The sequence below is a fragment of the Barbus barbus genome (assembly GCF_936440315.1).
Source record: "Barbus barbus genome assembly, chromosome: 9".
NCBI classification, from domain to species: domain Eukaryota; kingdom Metazoa; phylum Chordata; class Actinopteri; order Cypriniformes; family Cyprinidae; genus Barbus; species Barbus barbus.
The window spans coordinates 929,897-945,000 of NC_136737.1; the positions used below are offsets into that span (position 1 = coordinate 929,897).

General features: G+C 37.5%; 2 protein-coding genes and 1 pseudogene across 3 annotated transcripts in view; all 3 read right to left on the reverse strand.

The window, feature by feature from the left end:
* Positions 1 to 356: 356 nt before the first annotated feature.
* Positions 357 to 4,615, reverse strand: LOC306874467 (olfactory receptor class A-like protein 4). Its single transcript, XM_079424532.1, has 4 exons — positions 4,192 to 4,615; positions 2,480 to 2,743; positions 2,157 to 2,411; positions 357 to 1,316 (listed from the first exon to the last, which is right to left on the reverse strand). Exons 1-4 carry the CDS (start codon positions 4,447 to 4,449, stop codon positions 1,086 to 1,088), a joined length of 1,008 nt encoding a protein of 335 aa, XP_079280658.1. The 5' UTR covers positions 4,450 to 4,615; the 3' UTR covers positions 357 to 1,085.
* Positions 4,616 to 10,185: 5,570 nt separating this feature from the next.
* Positions 10,186 to 13,383, reverse strand: LOC306874587 (olfactory receptor class A-like protein 4; annotated as a pseudogene). Its single transcript has 4 exons — positions 13,146 to 13,383; positions 11,222 to 11,368; positions 11,103 to 11,126; positions 10,186 to 10,282 (listed from the first exon to the last, which is right to left on the reverse strand). The product of its transcript is annotated as an olfactory receptor class A-like protein 4 (transcript).
* Positions 13,384 to 13,746: 363 nt separating this feature from the next.
* The window catches only part of LOC306874455 (cyclin-L2-like), a 9,080-nt gene continuing 7,722 nt past the window's right edge, over positions 13,747 to 15,104 (reverse strand). The window contains exons 9-10 of the mRNA XM_079424516.1: positions 14,911 to 14,979; positions 13,747 to 14,839 (exon numbers count right to left, since the gene is read on the reverse strand). Coding sequence (XP_079280642.1) covers positions 14,728 to 14,839; positions 14,911 to 14,979 — 181 coding nt within the window. The 3' untranslated portion in view covers positions 13,747 to 14,727. The remainder of the gene's footprint in view (positions 14,840 to 14,910; positions 14,980 to 15,104) is intronic.

The following is a 15,104-nucleotide window of genomic DNA, read 5'->3' on the forward strand; positions in this document are numbered from 1 at the left end:
CTTAATTGTGAGAAAAAAGTCAGAATTGTGAGATAAACTTGCAATTACCCTTTTTATTTTTTATTCAGTGGCAGAAACGGGCTTCCATACTTTAATGCGTCCTTGATGAATGAAAGTATTCATTTCTTTTTAAATCACGATTATACCAAACGTTTTTGCAAAAATATTGTGCAGCACAACTGTGTTCAACATTGATAATAATCAGAAATGTTTGTTGATCAGTAAATCAGTATATTATTATGATTTCTGAAGATCATGTGACACTGAAGACTGCAGTAATGATGCTGGAAATACAGCTGCAGATCACAGAAATACATTACAGTTTAACACATATTCACACAGAAAACAGCTGCTTTAAATGGTCATAAATTTGACTATTTTTACTGTTTTTTTATCAAATAAATTGATCAAATAAATGCAACCTTGGTGAGCAGAAGAGACTCAAAACTTTTTGCCACTAGTATACATGAAAAATACCAAATATGAGGTGATACAAATTATTCATGTTTTTAAAATTCCAGTAAATAATAAATCTGCTGTTCAAAATCCACAGTTTCACTGCAATTAATCTTGTTTGAAGCAGGAATCTGACAAAATTCTGAGGTTTTTGTTTTAAACAAGAAAAAAATAAAACGTAATTATGTCTAAAACCCTATGCACTTATGAGGCCCAAGTACACGAATGTTGTTTTAACTATTCTCATTTTTGCTCTTTTATTTTGTTGTATTCATGTGTAAATAAATGATGGTTTTATATGTTCGCAGTGTCAGTGCATTGCTGTTCATCGTCTCAAAAACACAATATCTGCAGAGAATCTCCAGTCAACTATAAAGAAAATTGTAGGCCGAGGAAAAAAGCCTGAACAAATTCCCAGACATTCATTCAGGAGTTTCATCAGTCGAACTGCAGACATGATACAAGTACAAACCACTCAAAGACAAACATGATGTAGTCCAATATGTCCAAACAACATGACTTTTCTTCAGTCACAGAGAATTCAGTTTGACTGACACTTACAGACCTGAGTATTCAGATGCGACAGCCGAAACAAGTTCAGAACGCAGCATGTCTCTGATATCTGACGTCTATCCAAACAGAGAGAAGATACGCGACAGGACTGACTTTATAAACGCCCGCAGCCTCCTGTGGCCCACGGCGAGGACGACGGGCGAGAACGCGATGAAGCTCATGTTGGCGAAGCGAGCGATGATGAGCAGGAACTCTGTGGAAGATCCACGGTTATAGTTGAAGTAGTTAACGGAGATGACGTTCGTTCCCCAAGATGAGATGAAGAGGACGTTTAGAGTCAAAATCACCTGAGAAAACACAAAGTAGTTCTGTTATTAGAGTTTAACTTGCAGAACGCAATTGGGTCTGTTTTGACCTGAAAGAGATGCATAGTTTTTAGTAAGGGAAGGACACTTCGCAGATGCTTTAAGACTCTCAAAATACACATCATTTTACATTTTTACAATAATGTTTTAAGAGATACAACCATTTCAATTGTTCGGGTCATTTTGACCCGGGTATGTGTGGAGCACCGTTAGTGTCAAAAATACTTTTGTGAAATGATCTAAAATATATTTCACGTTTTCTCCATATCTCACACATGAATATGTAAATATGAATATGTGCATCTATTGATATTTTCATCTGAAATCTATGCACGTAAGATGAATATTTTGTAGTTTTGTTAGACACAAATATGTAGGTTTTATAAATTTGAGCAGTTTTTGAGCAATCATGAGTTATAAAAAAGTAGCTGAACTGAATTCCATTAATTCTCAGATTGTATGTTCTTATAATTTTCACACAATATCATAAATTCAAATAAAATTCTAATCAATACTGAAAAATATATGTATATTTGCATAATTGTTTTTTTGGTGTGGTTCATGTGCAATATGAAATTTCAAAGAATTTCAAAAAATTTTAATTAAAAATAAATAAATGCAATAATAACGTGTTAACATTCAACACTTTTAATTTTTTTCATGCACACTCATTAATGAGATCAGACCGTTCAAAAAATATTAAGTATTAAATTAAGGCTGTTTTATAGAACAACAATCCTTCGGGTCCCAACGGATGCAGAATGCAAAGCAGCATGCAGATTTTAAAATGCATTATAATTTTCAATTAAAACCCGTGCTCACTTTAGCGGCCCGTCGCTCCGCGGGGATCCGGGTGACGACCGGCGCATCCTGACTCTTGTTGGTGGTGTTGCGCGAGTGTCCGTGAGCATACAGCGTCAGCAGCGAGCCCAGGTTGGTGATGTTCATCAGGCAGATGGGAAGGGATTCATGGATCACCATGGAGGAGGTGGCGAAGGCCAGGCCGCTGTAGGCCGACGGAAAGTCCCAAATACAGCCCATCAGAGGCCGAGTGGTGCTGCTCACCAGCATCAGCGTCTGCAGGAGAGGTCAGAGGTCAAGCGAGGTTGTGCACGAGTTCAATATAGATAAAGAGTCGGACTGACCTCGGTGGAGTTCTCGTCGCCGTTCTTGGAGAAGATGAACGCTGGGATAGCGTAGATGAGATTGAGGCTCCAGATGAGGATGAAGCTGAGGATGAGGGACCCAGGGGGCCCGCGGGGGCCATGCAGGGTGATGATGGGCGGAGCGACCCGACGCAGCGTCTGGAAGTGAAACGCGCTGAGAAAGAACGTCGACCAAACGTTGGCGGAGCGCAGCCAAACCCAGATGCCCATCATAACGTGACACATATCTCTACTGAGGAAAACCTGCGAGGAAACACACAAGTTGGTGTTCGAAAGACAGTAGTAAATACAGAGGAATCACAGTGTTGAGAATCACATAAACCATTAGCTATGTTTCCATCTAAAGACTCAAATTTAACTTGTGTGCAAAACTGGAATATCGCATAAAACATTTGCGAATAGAGCACCGTTTCCATCCAACGAGTCAAAGAGAACAAAATCGTCACTTCCTGATAAACTGGCACCAAATATCACTAAGAAAAGTAGAAGCCACTGAACATAATAATTTTCATATATGACAAATGACTAGCGAGCAGACGAAACACAATAAATGCGGTCATTGCGTTCGGAGGCGAATGCTGCTGTTTGGGAACGCATTCGATTAAGACAATTATATAGAAATACTTATGGTGGAATTTATTCAACAAATGCGCTTCCATCGTAGTTTATGCACATTTTTTCTTATTGGATAAAAGTTTATCCTACTCAATTGTGCGCGTACGTTTTTTATGTGCATTTGTAGAATTTTTCCACATCTTGGCATTTCCATCTAGCGAGCGGTTTTTTGAAGCGATATTCCAAAATGCACGTTAAAATAGGTGGATGGGAACATAGCTATTGACAAAATCCACAAACAAAGCAATTTTTAGGATTTCAGACCCAACAAACAGTCTGTCAAATGTTTAGATTGTAAAGCATGTTTCTATCCAATAAATTTCTATCCGACTCTTGAGTTAGAGTCAAACTGGTTTTTAGTTTGTTTTGAATGTTCTGAACAATCAATAGCTCTATGAATGAATCAAACTCCCAGCAGTAACCTACATAACCCAATTAATCTCTGAAGAACGATAGACCCGTCAAACCCATTACTTGGTGGTCCTCAAGGTGATGATGTTCTTCTACTGTCAAAACCTTTACAAAACTGGACCAAAAAGACACCAGGTTGGGTTTATACTATAGAGACCCTGACCTGGATCCCATCAAACCACTGTGTTGAGAATCACATGAACCATCGACACGATCCACCAACCACAAACAAACATGTTTTAGCATTTCAAACCCAGCAAACCACAGTCTGTCAAGTGTTTTAAATTGTAAAGCATGTTTCTATTCAATAAACGACACTTGATTTAAAGACAAATTGGTTTTTAGTTGGTTTTGAATGTTTTGAACAATCAATAACTCTAGCAATGAGTCAAACTACCAGCAGTAACCTACATAACCCCACCAAAAATAATGGGTCTGACGGGTCTATTGACTCGTTCTTCAGAGATTAATTGGGGTCCTCAAGACACGAGTTGATGATGTTCTTCTACTGTCAAAACCTACACAAAACTGGTCCAAAATCACACCAGATTGGGTTTACACTCATTTCAGTGGATAGGCTATAGAGATTGAGCCCGGATATCCACACCCCATTCACTAATAATTAATCCAAGCAAACATCCATCCATGTGGTCATGCCATCATACCTCCGCTCCCAGATCGGACACCATCACGACCGTGTTTCGAACCAAAGACACCATCAGGTTGGAGAAAGCCATGTTGACCAGAATCACATCAGAGCTTCGGACGACGCTCGTCTCGCGCAAAAGGCTTTCCCCGACCACCGCGATGACCGTGGTGTTTCCTATGTTCCCCAGCAGAACCAGAATGACATAGAGAGCGAAGTATAATGGAGAGGAAGAGATCTGCTGACTGACGCTCGTGGGTTTTCTTTCAGGGGCCATGTTTCTTCAAATGACTTCCGACTTCAATCGTGAATGGAGCTTCTCTCAGAACGTCTCAGAGATGTTGTCATTTCTCCATCCCAGCGCCTCCCTCTCCGCCCACCGGCCGCGAGCCCCTTTTATGGGCCGTGGTTCCCAGATAAATATCAAACCAATGGTCCTGCTGTCATAGGAGAAGATGCTGTGAATGGCAGGTGAGATTCCACCAGAGATATCAATGTTTTGGGATACATGAGCTGAACTTGCATCTTCACACACGAGGGAGTAAATATCCCCACCTGGTTAATTAAACTCAAGCTAGTTAGCGGTCTAATTCATTAGTAAGCCCACCACAATCCCACAGAGTGTGGGTCCCAAAATAAAAACTCCTGGAGTCATGGTTTTAACAACAATGTAGATGGTCTGCATTGGTCTTTAGTTCTTTGTACTTTAGATTAGGGATGGTCAATCCTCTCAACACAGAAAACTACTGATCCGGAGTACAATATATAACGAGTGTCATGAATACTGAGTACATTGTCTAAACTATGCATACTCTATTTAGATGCAGAGTAGTTTCCACCAACCTGACCACCTGACGAATATCTGTTTTTCCCCACTGTTGGTAAACAGGCAGCGATGACCACTGACCTCTGAAAGAAAGACAATTTGAACATATTCATTTTCATATTACACACGGCATCAATCATTTATCATTAGACTGAAAGAGTTTTGAGTATGACCGTTTATATGAATTCAAACCATTCAAATCAATTTATAACAAAAATACAGCAACCCAGAACATAAGCAGAAATCCCCCCACAAATCCATGGTTATTCCAGTGTAACCATGGTAACCACGATTGGCCATGGTTTTGCCACACTAACCATAGTTTAAACGTGGAATTTTTAGTAAAACTGTGGTTATAAAAATGGTAATCAATCCACCAAAATAAATAAACAACAACAACATGCTATAATTTTACTATAATAAAACCATGGTTAACTGTCGTAAAGGAAGATATTTGGAAATATATTGATCATATATGTTATATAAATGTAGACGAACAACCCAGCTAACAATGTTTAGTTCCCAAAATGTTAGTTTTTGGTTTGTAGAACGTTCCCAGAAGTTAGTTTGTTTTGTTTTTAGAATGTTAATCTAACGTTAGAACGTTCTCTGTAAGTTATTTTTAGGTTATTTAATAATAACAACCATGCAACGCTCTGGAAACATTAAAAAAAATTTAAAAAAGTATTTGGTTCCCAAAAAATAACGTTAGGGTTCAGTGTTTGCTGGGAATGATGTGTTAAGCACATACACACATAAATAATACATATTCATATACAAATAAAGCAATCGAGATGTAACCGTGTGTAAAGAGGCTGACGCGCGCTCCTATTTTAAATCATTAAAGTTTAACGGTCTCCACAGAAGCTGATCGTGGTCAATCTTCACCTCAGAGAGCCGATAGAAACCGTCGGATTCAGACTGATGAGGTAAACACCACAAATAGTATGATATTTGGACTGAAATTATGGAAAATTACGGACTGAAAAACTAAAACTGTACGATAAATAGATATAATAGGTAATAGTATTTTGACTGAAAATGTTGTAAGGTTTAAAGCAGAATATATATTTCCCCCCTGCATGTCTTCGTATAAATAGGAGCATATATATATATTTCATTCAGACATGTGAAATGAACAGATGAAATATGAAACTAATGAAACACTCGAGCTCATCAGGTGATCTGAATGTCATTCTTCATCACTCTTCCTCTTCTCAGTTAGCCTATGGTTGTGGATTATGAGTTCAATCGATCCTGGTGTGTGATTCTGTGTGAGGATGACCATTACATGGTTTAAACAGTAATATCTTAGTCGGAACCAAAAGCAATCTTGACAAACTATATATTGTTGAAAGCTTAAAGACTCTAGTTTTCATATTTGGTGACAGAGTTTTAAAATATTTTACAGGGCAACTGTAATTTGTTAATTTGTAAGAAGAGTACTCATCAGTCAGAAAGAGAGTTCTGACCTTTACTTTGAAATAGTGATACATATATAAAATCATCAAAAATCATCAAAAATCTCCATTCAGGTTCATGTCAAGTGTTCAAAAGATAAAATTCATTCTATTTTTTGAGAAAAAAAGGTCTAAAAGTGTTTCGAATATAAAGATAAAACAATAGGTTCTCAATTTTTGATGCAGCGTGAACTATATCGTACGTCCAGGGTTCTCGTTGCATGTCTTTTATGTGGTTTTTAGAGGATGAATTGAAATCAAATACTGCCATACCACCCTTAATACTTCTGAATGTGATGTCTACATCATAAATATTGAGAAAGGAATGGAAAAACATGTTTCAGATCACTCAAAGCATGTATGGAAATGGAGCCGCTCTTATATGGTTACTAATGGGGTTTGATGGTCATCTAGTGGAAAAGCTTGGTACTGCGCCCAAACTAAATTTCACTGAAAGCTCATTTTTTGAGATATCAACCTCAAATTTGGAACACAACTTCTTCAGATTTTGATTTTTGATTTTCTAGCAGTTTTAGAGTAAAACATGTTATGTAAAATATATATTTTACATAAAATATAAAAGTTAAAAGTTTTACATTTTATATTTTCATAAACTTAAACTTCCATAACTTTTTTGTAATATAATTTCTAGAACTTTTTTCACCTCTACAATAATCTGCTAAGTGTCTTCTTTAAGAAGACCATTCAAAATGTAAAACAATTTAAGTTGGAAACGTCATTTTCAAGCCTATGCTCAAAAAGTGGAACCGACAGTTAACAGGTTAGTCGCTAGGTGGCGCTACACAATACAAGAATCGAACTTTTTACGTGTTTCTGTTTTCTTCCTAATGTTGTTTGGCACAATTTTTAAGACTGCTCGGTTAAAAATGCTGGGTTAGAACAAAAACAACAACAACAACCCAATCTGGTGGATAAATATAGAACAGAGAACATGCAGGGTTAATCTATTATAGTATTATTTATGCCATATAGTATTTATGGCACAAACATGATGTTACATTACATGTACACTTGCTAATATTTACGTTTGCAAAGTAAAAACTGAATGTAAGAGTAAAGAAATACATTTACCTTGTGTCATTGTTCTCCTGTGAAACCAGTGGTGCGACGGGACACAGTAGGATCGCTCCCATTATAATCAGTGAAGCTGCCCACACTGCAAACCCTTCGCTGATTATAACACAAGCGATCCGGTGTATGTCTGCATTCGTCCAAAGCCAACAGCCCTAGCAGACATAACCATATCATATGAGACAACAGACAATTTTCAGTCTCTAATAATCGGATAGAAACACGAGAGAGTACAAACCTTCAGTTCAGGACAAATTAAATTACTCAAATGATTCTTCAGTTTTTATTATTACTGATGCTTCGGTTTTATTCAGGTTGATGCAGATAAACCGTCCGCTCTTACAGCCATTATATGATTTGATATGTGTTCAATAATTCTATTTCCTTTCCTCTAAATGTGAATAGCAATGGATTCTATTTACACAGTGAAAATAGCAGTATTTTTTAACAATATGCTGTTTACTCTGCACAAACAGCTATAGATTCTATTTACACTGTTAAAATAGTAAGATTTTCTGCTATTTATACTACTTATTGCAAATAGTGGTAATTATCTGCACCTCAGTAGTACATTATAAAACCGTACGCAATAATAACGTATTGAGTGTAAATTATAGTTTTAATTAAAATTATTAAATGGATGCCACCTCATTATGACAAAGCCGTCCCTACACCTACCCTAACCCTACCCCATACTTAAATAAATGCCTTTCCGATGCGATATGAGATTTGAAAAGGAAGAAAAAAAGTTAATCAAAAGGCGGGTTTGAACTTGGGTCAACATGAACGTGTTTTACCAACTACGCCACTGAAACTGATGTAAACACAAGTGTCTTTTTTCATTGTTGACTATCCCGATCACACGTTGGTGGGCGGAGTTAATAGCCTTTGCCAACAAGGCGGGCTATTTGCACTTAGTGTAAATAGACACTCCGTTAATTTAATGCATCCTATTGGGCTGTCAGATAGTAAACGTATGTCTGTAAGATGTCTGTTAAAGATCTCTTGATCTAGAAAGCATCTGCTGTGAACAAACATCTGACAGACGTCAGTTTTACATCCATTCTAAACCATAAACGTCTTAGCGACATCTCCCTGATAGCACATCTCAGAGACGTCTATTTGACGTCTGCATTCACATCTGCAAGACGTATCTTTTAGAGTGGGCTTGATTGTTTTTAATACAAGAAGTTCTATTTATAGCAAATGTAAAAGCCCTTTCAGACCAAAAAGTGTAATGAATAAACCTCAGGATGAAGGAGGAGTAAATTCACGTTTGTAAAGTAGAACGCAGGAGAAGAAGGTTCAACTCTCTTCAGCAATAAAACACAATGAAGCACAATTGTTAGTTTATCTAAAGTCATTTTTGCTTATTAGTATGTTTGAACTGGATCATCAAAGGTCAGCAGCAAACACATTGGTTAATAAAATAGGATTAGACACATTTGTGTTGTTTAACATATTTAATTATTGCAGTTTAGCATCATATTCTGAGTTTGCATTTCCCTGTTTTAACTCATTTTGATGAATACTAAATCTGTTTGTTTTTGTGAGTGGGATGAATTAATGCACATCACATTTAGTCTAGATCTACAGTAACGTTCTCACAGCGCACTGTCAGTCAATACCTGGGGAAAAGTTACTGCCATTACTTTTTTGAAAAAGTAACTCAGATATTTTCTTGTAAATTAAAAAGTAATGCGTTACTTTACTAGTTACTTGAAAAAGTAATATTATTATGTAACTCGCGTTACTTGTAATGCGTTACCCCATCAGTGCTAGCAGTATCTGATTACATGTAATCTGGATTATATAATCAGATTCCAAACATGAGCTACTTCCACTACAGTATATTACATTTGAAAAGGCTCATAATCAGATTACAGCCACTTTTTATGGATTAAATGATGATATATTATTCACACAATGGCAGTAAAGCATTCTCCATAATTATTATTATAAATTTCCTCTCTAAAAATCCTGCTGTGTGTCGTAGCATTTAGCTATATTCACAAATATGCAAACCATGCTTCTGAATTTGAGGGGGAAAGCCCTTCTAAAGCTATTAGACCATGTATGAAACAAATAATGAAGTTTGGACAAATAGTATTAAATCCTGGAAGACTTTAGGCATGTAATGTCATGCCTTTGTTAACCTTTGTTCATTAATGAACATGAAATTCCCAAACACTTTTTGTCAACCATACCCTTTGAAATAAAATATTTACTTGAAATATCTCCCAGGAAGGTAATATTTCAATAATTTAACAACACATTTGCACATTTCACAGTTTTCTGGTGTCGGTCGACAAATAAAATCATTCTGTTTAGTTTTACATTTTGCATGCTATTTCACATTTTTATGACTGAATGAATGATTAGCTTTTTATCAACTCACAAACCCACTGCAGTTCTGACATTAAGCCCAGTTTGGGAAACCCTGCTTTAATTGAATGTATTTAATGTTGTTGACATAAAAAAAGAAATGTATTTTCTTTCTCTTTGATTGTTTACATCAATTTGGTGTGTTTAATGGTTTTACCTAAAACGAGTAACCTAGATTACGTTACTAACTCCAGTTTTCATCTTGTAATCTGTAATCGGTTACAGACTGATGGATTACTTCTTAAGTAATCTACCCAGGTCTGCATACTAAGGCAAAGGCCAGGCCGCTGTAGACCGATGGGAAGTTCCAGATGCAGCCGAGTGGTGCTGCTCACCAACATCAGCGACTAGACGAGAGGTCAGAGGTCAAATGAAGGGAACACACAAGTTAAATAAAAGTCTATGGCTGGGGAGTCCAATTAAACCTCTTCCTGCAACCCTAATTAACCCTAAAAACCCAGAGACATAAAATTAATGTATTACTATTTTCCATATAATTCAAATAATACAATTTCATGATTTGTTTTTTCAAAACGTGACCCTTATAAAATATGTTGCACTCTAAAAGTGCTTTAACATCAAAGCCCTATGTCTAACCAAGTTTTGTTCCAAATTTGAAGTTGATATCACAGACATTGTGGTTCCTGTGAGATTTTGTTTGGGCACTGTACCAGAAATATCCTCTGGGTTACACCCAAACTCTGTTGAATTTTTCTGATGCAGTTTTCTGTCACAAATCAATCATTTTCTGTCACAATATCACTTCTATTATAAAACAGTCACCAAATATGGAACCTTGACTGTCAGACCTTTCCAGCGATATTTTGTCAAGATTACAAAACTGATTTTCTAAAACACAAGCCACAAAATCACAGAGTTTATATGTTTTTATATTTTGATTTATACCCCTAAAAGTGCGACGCATCCCCTGAGATACAAACATTTAGAGACAGATTACAAAAATTGCAAGCATTTAATTTATAAAATTTCAATGTACACCTAATAAGCTAATGCTGAACAACAGCTTTTTAAACAGGTAAGTCCCCTCCAACATGAGTAAATATGTGAACTAGATCAACTTTTATCGGAGGGTGAGTAGATTACTCTATACAGGCAATCAGACGGACACCCCTGGACTCTGATAGCTCAAGAAAGAGTCGGACTGACCTCGGTGGAGTTCTCGTCTCCGTTCTTGGAGAAGATGAACGCTGGGATGGAGTAGATCAGATTGAGGCTCCAGACGAGGCACAACCCAAAGATAAGGGATGGCCGTGCATGTTCGTGACGGGCGGAGCGACCCGACGCAGCGTTTGGAAATGAAAAACGCTCAGAAAGAACATCGACCAAACGTTTGCAGAGCGCAGCCAAACCCAGACGCCCATCATAAACCGACACCAGTTTCTATTGAGGAAAACATGCGAGGAAAGAGCCACCTTGATGATTTCCGGTTAAAAACAGGTGCAGCATCACAATCACCTTCATATGAAAAAAGTCCCTCAACAAAATCCAACTAGAGTTTTACATTTTCCTTGGAATATTGGCTGCAGACACTGTTCTACATCATCAAGTCTCACTACTCTGTGTAATTCTGAAGGTTAGACACCATCGCTCCATCCAAGCTCAGGCAACTGAACACTCTCTCCCAGTTCTGGATGAATAATAAAAGACGAGTCTTCATGAAACGGTAAAACAAAGACTACAAGTTTACAAAGTGAACCAACTTGTAGGACCTAACATTCGGTTAATAAATAGCATTTCTGGCTATATCAAAACTTCTTTTGTCCGGTCTCAGCTCTTCTAATCCCTGCAGAACAAACAATAGAACCATCACAGAAAATTCTAATGGTTTCCACTACAAATACCATTACAAACCATCAACTTTTAACCATTAAAAATGGTTTTCTGTTGTGTGTTTTGGGACATATTCCATTAGGATTTATTGGTTTTAACAAGCCACCAATAGAAGGTGACGAGTTACCAGTAGAAGCCCACAGGGTCAATAGTTAACATTTAAACCAATACAAGTGCCATTATAACCAGTAAAACCATAATCTCCCTTTACACCTACATCAGATCTTCTCCTATAGATCTTACATTAGGACTGGATTTTAGGTGGATTATGAGGCAACGGCAATAAATTTGATGGGACATATTAAATGTTTCATAGCAGTATTTTAATGCTCAACCTCTTGTTTTTATATAAGCAAGCATGTGTTATGTCGATAATACTTTCATTCCCATTCAGGAACTCACGGCTTATTCACTGGAGATTGATCAATGTTGACTTTCGAATTCGGAAATTGAATTAACACTGACACTGCGCCATTGTTTCAATGTCTTTTCAACATTGGAGAATTAGATTTCAGTATTCATGTACACATTTTTGTTAACCTTTTACAACTATTTAGACTATAAATAAATGCTTATAACATTGCTAATACTTACAGTTGAGATCAAAAGTTTACATCCCCCTTTCAGAATCTGCAAAATGTTAATTATTTTACCAAAATAAGAGGGATCGTACAAAATGCATGTTATTGTTAATTTAGTACTGACATGAATATGATATTTCACATAAAATATGTTTAGATATAGTTCACAAGAGAAAATAATAATTGTAAAAACGACCCAGTTCGAAAGTTTACATCCCCTTGATTCTTGATACTGTGTTGTTCCCTGAACGATCCACAGCTGTTTGTTGTTTAGTGATAGTTGTTCATGAGTCCCTTGTTTGCTCTGAACAGTTAAACTGTCTGCTGTTCTTCAGAAAAATCCTTCAGCTCCCACAAGTTCTTTGGTTTTCCAGCATTTGTGTGTATTTGACACCTTTCCAACAATGACTTTATGATTTTTAGATCCATTTTTTCACACTGAGGACAACTGAGGGACTCATATGCAACTATTACAGAAGGTTCAAACACTCACTGATGCTCCAGAAGGAAAAACCATGCATTAAGAGCAGGGGCGTGAAAACTTTTGAACAGAAGGAAGATTTGTACATTTTTCTTATTTTGTCTTTTTTCATTTAGTACTGCCCTTCAGAGGCTACAGATGATTCTTGCATGTTTCCCAGAAGACAAAATAAGTTAAATTTACCCTGATCTTCAAATTCAAAATGTTTTAATTTTTGTCTTAATCTTTGGAAAAAAACATCACGTCAACTTTCGGTCGGGTCCAAACATCCATCACACCACAGTCATTCCTCCGTACCTCCACTCCCATGTCAGAGATCACCAGAAGAGTTTCTGGCCAGAGACACCATCAGGTTGGAGAAAGCCATGTTGACCAGAATCACGTCAGAGCTTCGTATGGCTCCCATCTTGCGTAGAAGGCTTTCCCCGACCACTGCGATGACCGTGGTGTTTCCCACGTTCCCTAGCAGAACCAGAATGAGGTACACAGCGATGTAGAGCAGAGATGAGGCTGTGCGCTTTCCTTGGACGGCCATGGGTCTCCCGATCACTGGACAATCGAGTGTACTTCTCAGCATTTATGAGCTTCTCTCAGTGACGTGTCAGTGACCTCATACCCTCATCACCATCGTTACCACATATATATCAACCCAACACCACATCAGCTCCATCCCGGTGCTGCTGCTGCTGGAGAAGATACCATGAGGAGCCGGCGAGATTCCACCAGAGATACACATGCATTAGGATTCTCCAGGGATTGAACGCTCCCAACAGGCTAATTAAACCCTCACTAGTTAGCAGCCCAATTCATTAGTGAGCCCACCATGATCCCACAGGGCTTAATATCAAGGGTCCAAACAAACTCCTTTGAATGCAATAGTCATGAATAGAATCATACAGACGTTGGTATCAAAATGCTCCCATTTTATTTAAACTCTTCTCAGGAGACTCTATATTTCTCGTAAAAATGCACAGTAGAGCTGCACGATTCTGGATAAAATTAGAATCATGACTTTGTCTCAAATAAAGATCACGATTCTCCTTGATTCTGAACTAAACAAAATAATGTGAGATGAAATATTCATTGCTGCAGTCTATTTCAAAATGGCTAATTAATTTGAACAAATTATTAAACATTTTAATATATGTGTCCCTGCAGCACAAAAGCAGTCATCAGCAGCACACGTATATCTGCAGCAATAACCAACAATACATTGTATGGATCAAAATTATACATTTCTCTTTTATGACAAAAATCATTAGGATATTAAGATCATGTTCCATCAAGATATTTAGTACATTTCCTACCATAAATATATCAAAACTTAATTTCTGATTAGTAATATGCATTGCTAAGAACTTCATTTGAACAACTTTAAAGGAGATTTTCTCAATATTTAGATTTTTTTGCTCCCTCAGATTCCAGATTTTCTAATAGTTGTATCTCAGACAAATATTGTCCTGGTTTTGTGGTCCAGGGGCACATATGTGTATTCGAAATATAATATATTAATAATAAAATAATGAAAAAGTGGTTGGAATGAACTATTCAATGGCTCACTCATAAATACTTCACTTGTTTCATTACTGGATGATTCAGTGCTTTTGAACGAATCTCTTGAATGAATGACTCAATGATAAATACATTTTAACAGTCACTTGTCGCCAGCTACTCTCCGTGTCAGAAGAAACACAAAAGCAGATTTGAATGTTCTGGTAAGACTTTGTCAAAGGTTTAATGACACGGGCGATTCGAGATGTTTTAACGATTAACCGTGCAGCTCTAATACACAATATAAACATTTTTCAAGGCAGTTTCAGAGGATTCACAGACGCCGTCTGATTGGTCAGTTTTGGGCCCCTCCCCCGACCCGATGATATCATCTCCTGTGAGACGAATATGGCTTTTTCCGCACTCGTTCCCGCTCCCTCTGCCGGTGTCTGTGGGACTTTGTGCGTCCAGGAGATGGAGAAGAAACGCTTCGACTGCGCCTGAAACACAGACCGGTGAAAGTCCTCCGTGAGGATTGACTCAGGTGAGCGTGAGACAGGTGAGGGGTTACCTGCGTCTGGAGGGCGACGGGATGCAGCGAGCGTTTCGCCTTTCATCGCTGCGACTCAGACGCTTCCTCCTGAGAGAGAAACATGTGAAGGACTCGCTTACTGCATGACGTTCTTTACCAATAACAAGTGACACAAAACCAGTCATAAGGGTCCATTTTTTGAAAATTTCATCTGAAGCTGGATAAATAATCTT

What these genes read in the sequence shown, in the direction of transcription:
- LOC306874467 (XM_079424532.1), bottom strand. Translation starts at nt 4,449, where the DNA reads ATGGCCCCTGAAAGAAAACCCACGAGCGTCAGTCAGCAGATCTCTTCC. An exon ending in TGTCCGATCTGGGAGCGGAG is followed by an intron (nt 2,744 to 4,191) that starts GTATGATGGCAT and finishes GTTTCCTCGCAG; the next exon opens with GTTTTCCTCAGTAGAGATAT. An exon ending in CGGAGCGACGGGCCGCTAAA is followed by an intron (nt 1,317 to 2,156) that starts GTGAGCACGGGT and finishes GTGTTTTCTCAG; the next exon opens with GTGATTTTGACTCTAAACGT.